Here is a 12895-nt window from a genome sequence, read left to right as displayed (position 1 = left end):
CCCAAGTGGCCCAGAGAGCTGTGTGCCTCTGCTCACGGCGTCCAGAGCATTGTAAGCATACTGTGTTATATTTATGGGCCGGAAAGTAAAGTGTGTCAGAGAGGAAGTTAAAATGGCTTCTCTGTAGGATATCGTTAGTGTAAAATATCTGATTTATTTGGGTCTCTTTTTGAGTGCTGCAGCTTGTAAACACAGTGGGGAATTTCTCTGTCATTGATCCAAAGCAATGGGCACTAATGGCATAATACAGTGGTACTCAATAACCTTTTATCATGGGCTGCTTTGTCATGTGGAGACTTAACTGAGGGGAGAGAAATACACCGTAAGAAGAAAGAAAATCTTATGAATTTCTATCTATCCATTTAATAATGTTCAGTTTAAGGGCTATCCTGTTCTTTTCTGTTATCTTTTTGCATGAACTATCGTATAAAATAACATGAAAATTATTGTACATATTAGTGTAAACATGAAGAGAAATTATGCATTTTTTCCCAAGCATTCAAAGGGCAAACTGTGGCAGCTCTCTATCGTGGCTTGAGTAGCACTGCCATATTACGGTGCTCTGAAATTGTTAATAATTTAAATATAATAGCAAATATTATTTATATATTATTTAATTATAACAATTATATATTGTTTATAATAAATATAACTTTTTTAATATATTTTTTGTGGGTTTTTTTCACACAAAGCCTTTGCATCTTTATAGGAAACAGAATAAAAAATAAGGGAAATATCTACACAGTAAAGTCTTAAAATTTTCTTAGTACCTGCAAACCCTTGTCAAGGTTTTGTTTCAAGTGACATCTATGTACATCAGACAGCTCCTTAGGAGCAAGCAAGGGCGTGTGTCCCGAGGCATGCTGCTTCAGACCAGCATAAAAACCAGTCTGATGCCACATGCTGACCCCAGGCCCCTGACAGCTGCAATTCCTCAAGGTGTATAATCTGTTTGCCTACCACTCTGAGTTAGTAATTTCGGCAATTCTGATGCCTAAATTTCCCTTCAGAGCAAACCAGAGCATGGTGGCGGACCAGGCCATGACTTCATTTACACACTTTCTCTTGGGGGCAAATTAGCGCACAGACCAGCCCAGAAGGGTGCCATTCGGGCGATCTTGGTGCGGGACTGTTTATAGAGCATAGGGAGTTTTGTATTCTCTTCCTAAGCAACCATTTAAGAACTAACAACAGTATAATTTTCTGCTACTATTTTGTATATATATAGACATGGGTTCGTTTCACATTTGTTGTTGGTAAAATGCCAGATTCCAGTCTCACTTAAAATAGATGTAGAGTCAAAGCAACTCTGTTATCTAAAAATTTCTGCCAAGAAAGGAGACAGCAAAGACATTTTAAAAAGAAATAATATAGTAGGTTATAACCATTGGGATACAAATATCTCTGTTTTTCCATGGTTTGCATCTGTTATCAATGTCCCCTTCAGGCTGAATACTCAAAACACTCCCCAACCACTGCAGAACACTGTTAAAGAAAAATGGCGTTAATGCTTCACATAATGTAAAACTTACGTTGGGCCCTAACATACAGTTTTACAGGGATGTAAAAATTGATCTCTTTGCTGCTGTATGAAAAGCTGGTGTTTTTGAGTGATTGCTGCATATCTTCACAATATAAAAAGGAAAGAAGCCAAAAGCCAAGAGTTTTTGTCCTTCAAGAAGTGCTGTAAGAGTCTCGTGCTATGAAAGTGAGAGTGTTAGTGTTGATTTCAGCAAGTACCAGACAAAGCTCAGATTGACTTAACTATATTATGCTATTATAAGATAAAGAAATATGAAAATGATCAAGGCAGGCTGATAGCCCGTTCATTCATTAGTCTTTGTATAACAAATCATGAAGCTGGAGTTGCAAATGTAGATTTGGTAGCATTTGTTAATGTAGGATTTGCTCCTGCACCGAGAGCCTTTACTCATGTTCATTTGTGAAGCTTTCTGCATGAAGTGGGACTACAGGATTGAAACCCTTATTTCTGAGGATTTTTAATAGTTTTATGCACATGAACTACTAAACACCCAGGATGCTGCTTCTAGAGACACTTTTGAAAAAGTATCAGATTAAAAGTTTCCGTGACGGCTTCTGGTAATGGAATTGAGACACATTAAAGGTGCAGGGCTTTCAGAAATCTCAGAGAAATGGCTAGGTATGTTTCTTTTGCTGAGTTACCTTTTTTCAATAAAAATGTTGCAGGTGGTTTTGTGCTTCCAATTGGTGCCTTATGCCTAATTCCCCTTACATGTGAAAGTCCAGAGCTTCACATGTTTTCATTTTCCAGTTTTATTGTTTTGGTTTAGTATTTTGTACTTTTTGGTGAGTTTTTTTGTTTGATTTGTGTGTTTGTTGGTGTGCCTCCCTCCCTCCCCCCCATAAAGTGCAAAAGATTTGATTTTGCATCTCTTTCTGTCTGTTGGAAAGTACACTGTGGATCAAGGGAAATTCTGGGCATGAGAACCAGGGAATAGCTAAGGATAGAGGTTAAAGGCATAAGTGATTCTATTATAACATTTTCAGAGGACTCTGGACTAAAAGCAATGCCCCCCAAAACAATCACCACAGTTTTCTATACCTAAATATTTGCACATATTAATAACATACCATGTGTTTCACTTAGCAGTATGGGTGTAACACGTCAGTTTACCAGATGCAGTATTCTCTCTGGAACAGAGTATTTCCTTGGAATATCCTCCTCTTTTTGACATCTCAGTTTTAACTTTTTCTATAACTTGATCTGAAAATGATGACCAGCTTGAAATCAATGTAACTTGAAGGCTTTATCAGTAACGCCCAGCAGAGTTATATTTTTCTGCGGCTGTGATGCAGAAACCTGGTGAAAATCAATTCTTCCTTCTGCTGAATGGTATATTTGAAGCATTTAAAAAAGGTGAATGAGTGTGCTGAGGACCTGTCATTCTATTTTCTTATGCAACATGTGTAGGTACATCTGCCTGTTAGCCCTGAGAGGCTGTGTGTGTTTGATGCATTGGATATTGTGTCAGCAAGAAGGAGAAAAAGAAGAGATGAGGTATATCAGAAAGAAAGTTGATAGCAAATGGTGTTTTGAACAGCCTGTATCCCCCAGTGTAATGTATTATGGAAATAATTATTCTGACAAGTGACGCTTCTTTGTAACCTGAAGTGATACAGTAGGGATTATTTATGCTCAAGTCATTCAGGACTGGATACTTGGTTGTCTAGAAATGCTGTAAGAAGTGTCTTTACCCCAAAAAACTTTGTTATAGATGCAGTGGCAAGAACTAGATTACTGAAATAAAGAAATACTGGATATAGGTTATTGTTATTGTTATTATTAGTAGCATTCTCAGTAGTATTAACGTATTATTACTACTACTACTACTATTAGTAGTAGTATTATTATTGGTTTAGCTAGCAATGGGAACAAAAATGGTATTCTTAATTCTGTTTTTATAGTTATCTCTTTTTTTGTGTGTGATTTAATACCATATTTTATATAGTACTTAGGGATTAATTGTATGCATTAACTCATTTTCAAGCTTGCTCAAACATAGTTGTTTTAAAACCATAAATAGGTTGTTAATTAACTTTAATAGGCAATGACAAGCAGGCTAAAGGTTTAAATGGAGGTGTCAGGAAGCTGGAACAAATAAAACATGACTGCAAAACAGTTTGTAAGAAAAGCACAGAGAAAATACAGAGGAAATTATCACACTAGAATAAAGAACAAAATGCTTCTGATCTGTACGCTCTCATTACGCACAGATCAAGAAATGGAACCCAAAAGGCAGGGTAAAGATAGCATATATGTCTATCCTCTCACGTCAATGGAATGACTTTCATGGTTGCTCTAGATCACAGAGATTTCCTTGCAGTAGCAACAGACTGGCGTACCTTGCCAGAGAAGGATACTCTGGCTTCAACTCATTTGATGATTCCCTTCTTCCCCTGAAAAACACAAATACGGGGATAGGAAATAATCTTAGATAACTTACTGCATTTTAGGAGTATCGTATGTTATGGGAATTATATACAACATATTTGTCTTCAGAGCTACCAACATATAAAGTCTCAGGGTTGGACTTTCTCTTCTTCCTCATGTGGTTCTTCTACCAATGAAAAGTAGCACAACATTTTTAGTTAGGGTAGGAAAAAAAGCAAAAACACAACCCCAAAAAACCTCAAAACCAGCTTTTAATCTGACCTTTATTGAATGAAAGGAATATTAATCGACAGAAAATGTATTTAGGATTGCATTTATTTAAGAGTTCTGAATGCTGTCTTGCAGTGTTGATAAATCACTGAGATTTTGGTTTTGAATGGAAATTTCTTAAGAATAGAATATGCAAATTTGTCTTGTGCTTTGTTCAGATGTTAAATAGGACTCTCAGACAGTATATTTAATTTCCCCAATTAAAATCTTCTCCCTTCTCTGTTGCTCCTTTTCTGCATTGCTGTTCCTTCCCTACATACACAGGGTTAACTAACACCAGAGGAAGCAAGTTCATTTTGCTTCACTGCTTTAAAAAAAACAAATGCTATGACCAACAGAATGAAAAAAATCGATAAGCTAAAACAAAAGGCAGAAAATGTTAAGAACAAACTCCAGTGACCGAGGTAATATGAAATTGTTTCATTGTAAGTATGAACATTAACAATTCTGGACATCTAAAAATGTAAAGTTAGCAATTTGAAAGCATTTATCTGGGTGAGATAGGAAATTATACATGAAACGTAATGACCTCTGAAATCCAGCCAGGATGCTGTGGTACTCATTTAGACAAAGACGACAACTAGTTAACCATGGCAAAGAAAACTAGACAGAGTAAATTAGTTTGCTGCATTCCAGACTCTTGGCTACAGAAAGAATATATTTCACTAATTAGAGAGTGAACATACTCTTAGGTTTTAGAAAGGGAATGCAAGAGTGAAAGAGAGTGATCCTGGCCTTGGAATGGTGCATCAACCCACGGTGTCTGGATGATACAATTTTATTATATTATCAGTTAGACAGCCTACATGAAGGGGTCCTCAACTTTGATTATATTGATTATATACAACATAATAGTTCATAATGATAATTATCATGCATAACTTAAGTCCTTAATTTTCCTGGACCCTTGGAGCCTCTAATGAAATGTAAATAAATTTCATTTAAAAGCCTACAGGAATATACATGTTATAGGAAAACATGCTAGAAACCTCACAATTAAAATAAGACTTTAACAATCAAATTTTAAAGTGTTTTAGAGGATTATTGTGTTGATTGTGCTGTAGATATTTTTATGTTATCATTATATTTTTATCCTTAATGCTACAGGAGTGTGCATTCTCCATGTTTTATTTCTATGTTTTTTAAATTAAATAAAGTGAAGTTCGCCTGCTTGTTGCATGGCATAAGAATTCTGTTTTATCTGAAGACTGTACGTCATGTTTACATAGTGAAAGCTTTATATACAGTTTTGAAATAAAGTTCATTTTTTATTTAGAAAGTATTTAAATTTTTCAGAATTTTTGTTCGAACATTCAAATATAGAATCGGTACCAGATTCTATATCTGAAAAAGATCAATAAATTTATCTCTGATTTTAATTTCCTTTCCTGTGTCTGAATCTGCTGTCCAAATGTGACCAAGCTCCTGTACATGTAAATGTCATTTTGCTTTTAACTCTAGAGGGCTGAGGGTCCTGAATTGAAAGAGAACAAGTTCAAGTTCTGCATGGTTCCGGTGGTGTAGCTGTTTTTTAAAGAGCTATGGCTTTACAGGGCTTCTGTGGTACACTCGTGTAGGTAGTATGTATGTTTGAGGAAAAGTGTGATGTTAGGCCTCCTTTTGAACTGCACATTAGTAGAAAATCTGCTGTCTTTCGGTTCAGTTAAACATCAGATAAGCTGATAAAGCAAGTAACTTTTTCAGTCTCTCACATTTTCTCACATTATCTCAAACATTTTTAGATGAGAATCAATGGCTCTACAACGCTTGTATCTTTTATTACTGTTATTATTTTTAGTTTCAAAAGGTGCTTGTTTGTGGGTGATCTTTATTACGAAACTGTGTGTATGTGTGCACACACGCAAGTGTGCATGTATGTGCGTCTCTGTGGCATGAGGTGGAGGAAGACAGTGTCCCCTTTATTTCATGAGCTCTACTTCTTAAATTGTCTCACACTTTCAAAAAATGCCAAGACCAAATATGGAAACTTCAGCTCTAAAGAGAGGATATCCTGGAAGGTTTGAACTGATGAAAAAGAGGGGGTTTAGTCTCTTAACAAAGTTATTTTTATCACCCAGTAACGTCCTTAACAGGTAATGTGACAGACAATTTATTAAGCAGAAAATGTGATTTTATTTCTACAGTATTATTTTTCTTTTTATGCACATTTCAGAAACATATGCAATAAACATTTAGACTCTTAATTTACTACACATCAATCTAAAAATCTACTTTGCTATATTAATCAGAATTAATTTGCTTAATTGTTACTCCTAACCATCAATCTCAGTTTTGCACTAACTTGAACAATGCCACTTTTTCCTGTTTGCACTTTGATTTTATTTTCATTCTAAGTTTATGAACAGTAATAGGGTCCTGCTTGAATATTCATTAGTTTTAAATTGCGAGCTATGAAAAGGTGCTTTCTTTTACCTTAATGAAAGTGGCTCAGCATGGGACGGATCAGTAATGACATTTGATTTTAGGCATCCAACAAATTTGCTTTTTATTTATTGACACATCTTGTCCAAACAGCTCCCTCGCAAGTTAGTGGAGTAATGAAAGAGAGAGTGCTGCAGAGGAGCGTGGAGCTTTCCTGGCAGGAACCAGAACATCCCAATGGAGTCATTACTGAATATGAAATCAAGTATTATGAGAAAGTAAGTGCTAAGATTACCTGTAATGTACAACAATGTGCTGTTTGCTTCGTGTTGGCTTGGTGTGTTGTAGAACAATGTTAAAGTCATCAACTATCCTGTCTCTTCAAAGTCACAGTGACTTTGCTTGTTTTTAATAACTAGTGAATCCCTGCAATTATTACTGCTATCATATGTCTCATATATTTCATCAGGGTATCTTAAAAATGAAACATCCACTTGAAATCTGCCTGGGTTTTTTCACTTTTTTTTTTTTTAGTTATTGTTGGACTTATTTTACCATTATATTTGTCATTTTTCTGTCTCCTCTACATTGTGTTTAAAGCTTTTTTCATTTCCTTCTGTGTCGCTGTAATTCCAGTCTTGAGATGATGTGTCAAATACAGCTCTTGACTGCATTTGGTATTTCCTTATGATCTGGGCAGCTTTGACTTGATGTCTGAAAACTTCCAAACCACTTCCTACAGTTTCAGCTGATAAATATTCCTTATTTCTCTTTTTTAAAAATCCCAGCATTGTGAAATTTATTTCTTCACTTGTTCTCTCAACACAGTAATGAATTGAGGCTGCCTTTCAATAGCAGATTAAGTGATGTCTGTTTCTGGTAGAGTGAAATTTCAATGTTATTGGTGTCAGTCGGAGTTTTGCCATGCATTTCAGCATGTCTAGGGCTTCATTCATGATAACTTTGAGGTACTTCAGAATAAAAAAAATCTGACAACTGTAGGTTGGATGAAAGCAGAGTGAAGGCAGGTTGTGCAGCTATATGTTTGTCATGGGACCCACACTAAGTATGGCTCCTCCAGATTCCCTGGGAAACTTGCTGCAGCATGTAACTTATTCCTAATTTTTATAAAACATCTGGGAGAAAAAAGAAAGAATTAAAAGGCAAAGAAATGAACAAAGGAGCTCCTTTGTGATCACTTGTGAAGACATTTCATCTCTGCAAACAAGGTAGTAGTACCTCTATATCAAAAAGAGTATGTCAGCTTACTAGGTAACATAGAATTAGGTAAATTCAGACCAGATTGAATCTAATATCAAGTGTCAAATCTAATTTTCAATGCTGAATTACACAAATATACTTATCAAAAGATCTTTATATGGTTTGGGAATGGAATAAAATGTTTATTTGTTGATGCTAACTCCCAGCTTATGTTGTTCACTTTAATCACTTATAAAAAAATTTACCAGGTGTGGACAAAAAGCTAAACAATTTTTTTAAAGAAACTTTATTGATTTTAGCGGGTAATTTTTGTTCCTCAAGCATGTGTGCGCACACACACACATAAATAAAGTCCATACGTTAAAAAAAAAAACCAAAACCCCCACAGTTTATGTATTTACCGAAGGCAAAACTGTTCTCTGCACACAAAAAAAAACCCTTTAAAAATACAAAGCTACAAACCAAAAACTTGTGGTTTGGGGTTTTTTTAATATGCAAAATAGTTTCTGATCTGTTAAAATGAAATAAATAATTTAAATAGGTAGTGGAAAATGACAGAATAACTATCAAGATGCTATACTTTTCATATAATAATAACTTTCAGTACATGGCTTTTATTATTTTCCTGATATATTCATGTTACTTTAAATAAGCAGCAGAATTTCATTGCCAGTTTCCTACATTTGCAAAGACAAGGACTGATGTTAAAGTTCTTTTGTAATGGAAGGAGTCCTACCAGTATTATACTTACTACAGTGAAACTAACAAAAGGGAATAAGAAGCTCATCCTACAACCACAGATAAACTGGACAATATACATTTAATTCAGTGAGACAATTTTAACACCAATACTTAAATGCTTGTCTTCCTTCCAAAGTAATGCAGTTCAGCTTGAAAAGTACTTCATAAGCTTCTTGCTCGGAATGAGAGACGCAGTTTAAGTTTTATTCCATTAGTTTAAGTGAAAAAAAAATATTCTGAACTTTTAGAGCCAAATTAAATAAAGCATTTTTGTGGTTCTGAAATATTCTGATAAGTGTTTTTTTCACCTCTCACTTCTGGCTAAGGCTGAAATGGAAACTGTCTGAAATCTCCCAAGTAAGCCTGTCTTCTGAGATTTCTAGCACAGGTTATTTTATTATTATTTTTTTACTTACTTATTTTGAATGCAGGAACTGCTGGCAATTCAAATAAGCCTCACTTATGCATCAAAACCCAAACTCTGAAATTCCACCGTGGCTTACAGTCAAAACCTGACTACAATTTCCTTACACTTGTTTCTCTTCTCTCAAGCATTCCTGCTCTTTCTCACATACCAACATACATTCCACCATGGTCCTCACTTACAGATGATTTAAACCCTCTTGGAGAAGATACAAAAAATTGTTGCTAGCTGAGCCGCTGGGCTTGCTCAAATGTCAGACTGGGCAAGAACCAGGAGAAGCCATTACTGAATCTCAGAAAAGAAATCATGTATGTTGTGTTTAACACTATTTCAGCAAAAGCCTTTGCTGCTTTACTGACTGTGAAAGGGAAGGTCCTTCGTCATTTTTAGCTGTTGAAGTACTATTGAAATGAGTTACAGATTTATTCCTTCCCTCTGTATCTGTCTCATTAGCACTGCCTTGTACAGCTCATGCTTCTCTGGTCATGTAGTGCATTCAGATGGTTGGTTAATTCATCTCTTCTGCCCTTCAAATCAGGGTTGCATCTGCCACCAAAAATCAACAGGGCTGCACATATCTATGCTGAAAGATAATCTGGACCAGTAAATGTGATGAATAAATAGAGCTTTTTGAATACCGTAATGATCTGTAATACAGCTTTTGTAGTATTTGAAAGTGAGCTATTACTCATAGGGTTTGTAATCTTACAGCTTCAGATTTGGGAGATGTCACGCTGAGCTTCTTTCCCAGGGTTCTTCTTGATGCCATAGAGTCAAAACCTGAGAAAAGACTAAAAGCCGGAACAACAACAACAAAAAAACAAACAAACAAACAAAAAAAAACCACTAAGTGAAAACTGAGTTAAGGATCTCAGAATCTGTATTTTTGTAAAGGTATTTGGAAGATAACAAGGGAAGGTGTTCTGACCCTGAAAGAACAGATTTCCCTGTCCTTGAACAACACATTTAGTCCCCACAGATCCCCATGGAAGGCTGCGGTCAAGCTATTTTCTCATCAAAATTTCACAAAATGTAATCAGAGCCAAAGAAGCAATCATTTTGTGTCTGGATGTTTTATGAGTAACAACATGAGCATCCCATTTGAATTTTATGTTACACTTAGAGCTCCTCATTGCATTGACAGTGTTTTGTAATACTCCACAGAGTATGCTTTATTTTTTATGTTGGGAAAAAAAGCATTCAGCAAATTGAAATAAACTACCCAGGCTGGCTGTCAGTCGCTGATGTGCAACCATGATAAAATCTGACCTGTAACTGTCATTTAATCTTTTGTCTTATTGTTTCCAGGATCAAAGGGAGAGGACCTATTCAACAGTGAAAACCAAGTCCACTTCAGCTTCTATTAATAACCTAAAGCCAGGAACAGTGTATGTTTTCCAGATTCGTGCTTTTACTGCTGCCGGTTATGGAAATTACAGCCCCAGACTGGATGTTGCCACGCTGGAAGAAGCAACAGGTAAACAATTAGGTTTAGAGGAAATTAACACTTGCAGTAGAAGTAGTAATTAAAACAAGAAAGAAAAGAATCATAGGCAATACTATTAAAACTAGAAAGAATAAATTTCTACATTAAGGTGGATTTTTGTCACTGTATGTTGAAGGACGAGCTTCAATTAGTTGTTTTACCATAGAAGTACAAATTACACTCTTATAATTAGCTGGCGAGTATTTATAACATATCAGGTTCTTCTCTGTTGTCCTTCCAACACAAAGGGAAATGTTTTTTTCATCAAGTATACACCTCCTTCCCCCCACAAGACAAGTGTGTAGTGGTGAGCTGAGTAACTCTCCTAGATTCTTCTGTAACTGGGGAGAGGAGGCAAGAGCAGATTTCAGGCCACAAAGGCTTCTCCAGGGTATTTTCCCCCTGTTTGATTTCCTGAAAAAATTCTGTATACTTTTGTTTATGTGGGTCTCTTGGTTAAGCTATATGGCCATCCTTAGGGTCTTTGGAGTTAATTAGCTAGTTTCAACTTGGTTTAGTAAAGAAACAGGGGTCTCAAAGGTTTCTTTGAGGCTCGTATAATATGTTGTAAGCTGTTTAAAGAAAAAAGCAACTCTCAAAAACCCTCACAATGGAACGTATGAAGCTGAAGTGCAAGTTCTGTCAGTACAGCACACCAGAGAATGTGGCTCTGACATCTCAGCAGAGAGATAACTTTTTGGGAAACGTTGCTCTTTCCTTGATGCTAAAACCAATCTTGTGTCCTTATTTGTCTGAAAAATCGCAGTGATACCTTTTTTCCCTCACCAGTGTAGATATTTGCATACATGATTAATCTTCCACAATTTGAATCTTTAGAAGGAAACTCTTCCATCACTGAGACCTGGCAGCTGTGAGCCCATTCATGGGAACTGCCTGTGTCCCTGGCAGCTTCTCCGCTCTGTTGCAAACCCAAATGTGGTTGCTCTATTTTGTGTCATTTGCTTCAGGCTGACCTGCTGTCAGGCAGGTCAGCCAGATTTGGAGCTGAGAATACATAGCCTACAGGTTCAAAGGGTATGGGTGCCAACCGTGCTCTCTGCACTCTGCAGCACGTGGTGTTGCACCGTATTAATTGCAGCCAGGTGTTGGCTGGACAGTTTGCAGGTATTCTTAAAACACAGTAGTTAGGTCTTGATTCCACCTTGGCTCCACACAGAATATGAGAGCTCTCAATAATGAATAATACCACATATCTAATAAACATAATTGAAATAGTAATTATCGTAATAGCCGCAATAAACTGTTATTACTAATATTGTTCTCTCTGTGTCTGATAGCATACTTTCCGTCCGTAGATGTCTGCTTCAAAAGAGTCAGTAGCAAAATCACCATTTTGCATAATGGGAACCTGAAGTATAGCCAGAAGTAACTTCTTATTTCAAGTAGATTCCTGGAAAACAAATTAAGAGTCTGTCATAATCTGTCATAAGTTCCTGCGAATTAGCTAATTTATTGTCCATAGCAGTTTAAAATCAGTAAACCAAAATGTTTCCCAAGATTTCCTTAATTACCTGGGTATTTTTTATATACTGAATGTAAGCATTCTGGTAGCTGCTAAGATTAGCAAAGATAACGGTCTTGACTGGAGTTTTGTCAACATATGGAAGATTAGGAAACCCTTAGAATAAATGCATCACTGACCATGCTCGTGTACCCTTTTTCTGACTCAGGTGTTGAAAAAATACACACAAACCAGTGACATACTTGGCCAGTATGCACAACGGATTTTTCTGTTTTCACAGGCCAGGTTTCTGTTTTGACATGCCATGTGAAATGTCCTGTTTTTTCATTAAAGAATATTTTAAAAGTGGCTTCTTTTCCATATCTTGAGAGGACATTATAGAATATAATTCCCATCAAGGATAAGGAGCCACAATTTTCCATATATGGTTTTCAGAAATAATTAAAATGTTGATAAAAAGATAGTAAATTCCATTAAATTCTTCGAGAATTGTTTTGTGCAAAAATATTTTATTCTTGTATTTTATTTATAGTTTTATCAGAACTTGCAGGGTAATCAAAATAGTCTTTTGTTAACATTTTAAAAAGAGATCCTTATTGGATCATTTTTAGGAAATATACCTCACATGAAGTACTGTGCAGGTGAGCAGTAGACCAATGTTATGCTACAGTTTAGAGGCACTGGCTTCTCATTGTTCCAGTGGAATGCAGTTTTTGAATATGTAAAAAATATTTTGAGAATATATATATAGGGATAAAATATATATATATACACACACATATATACACATTTATTTAAGAATATATATAATGATCATCACAGTCAGCTAGTCGTGTTGCTTACCTGCATTTCTCCTGGCACTTCAACTGGTTGGCACCATTCGGTTGGTGCTGTTGATTAAGTAGATTTTTGTATTGTGCTCCAGTTTATGAATTGTGATAGAAGCTGCATGGC

The 12895-nt window shown here is 35.9% G+C and overlaps 1 protein-coding gene across 5 annotated transcripts in view; it reads left to right on the top strand.

Moving 5' to 3' along the window:
* The window catches only part of EPHA7 (EPH receptor A7), a 170443-nt gene that overhangs the window by 117254 nt on the left and 40294 nt on the right, over positions 1 to 12895 (top strand). For all 5 annotated transcript variants that reach the window (XM_037392606.1, XM_037392608.1, XM_037392607.1 and 2 more), the window contains exons 6-7: positions 6740 to 6864; positions 10281 to 10449. In XM_037392606.1, coding sequence (XP_037248503.1) covers positions 6740 to 6864; positions 10281 to 10449 — 294 coding nt within the window. The remainder of the gene's footprint in view (positions 1 to 6739; positions 6865 to 10280; positions 10450 to 12895) is intronic.

Source organism: Falco rusticolus, chromosome 6 (assembly GCF_015220075.1).
Source record: "Falco rusticolus isolate bFalRus1 chromosome 6, bFalRus1.pri, whole genome shotgun sequence".
NCBI classification, from domain to species: Eukaryota; Metazoa; Chordata; class Aves; order Falconiformes; family Falconidae; genus Falco; species Falco rusticolus.
This window is presented reverse-complemented; position numbering and strand designations above follow the sequence as displayed.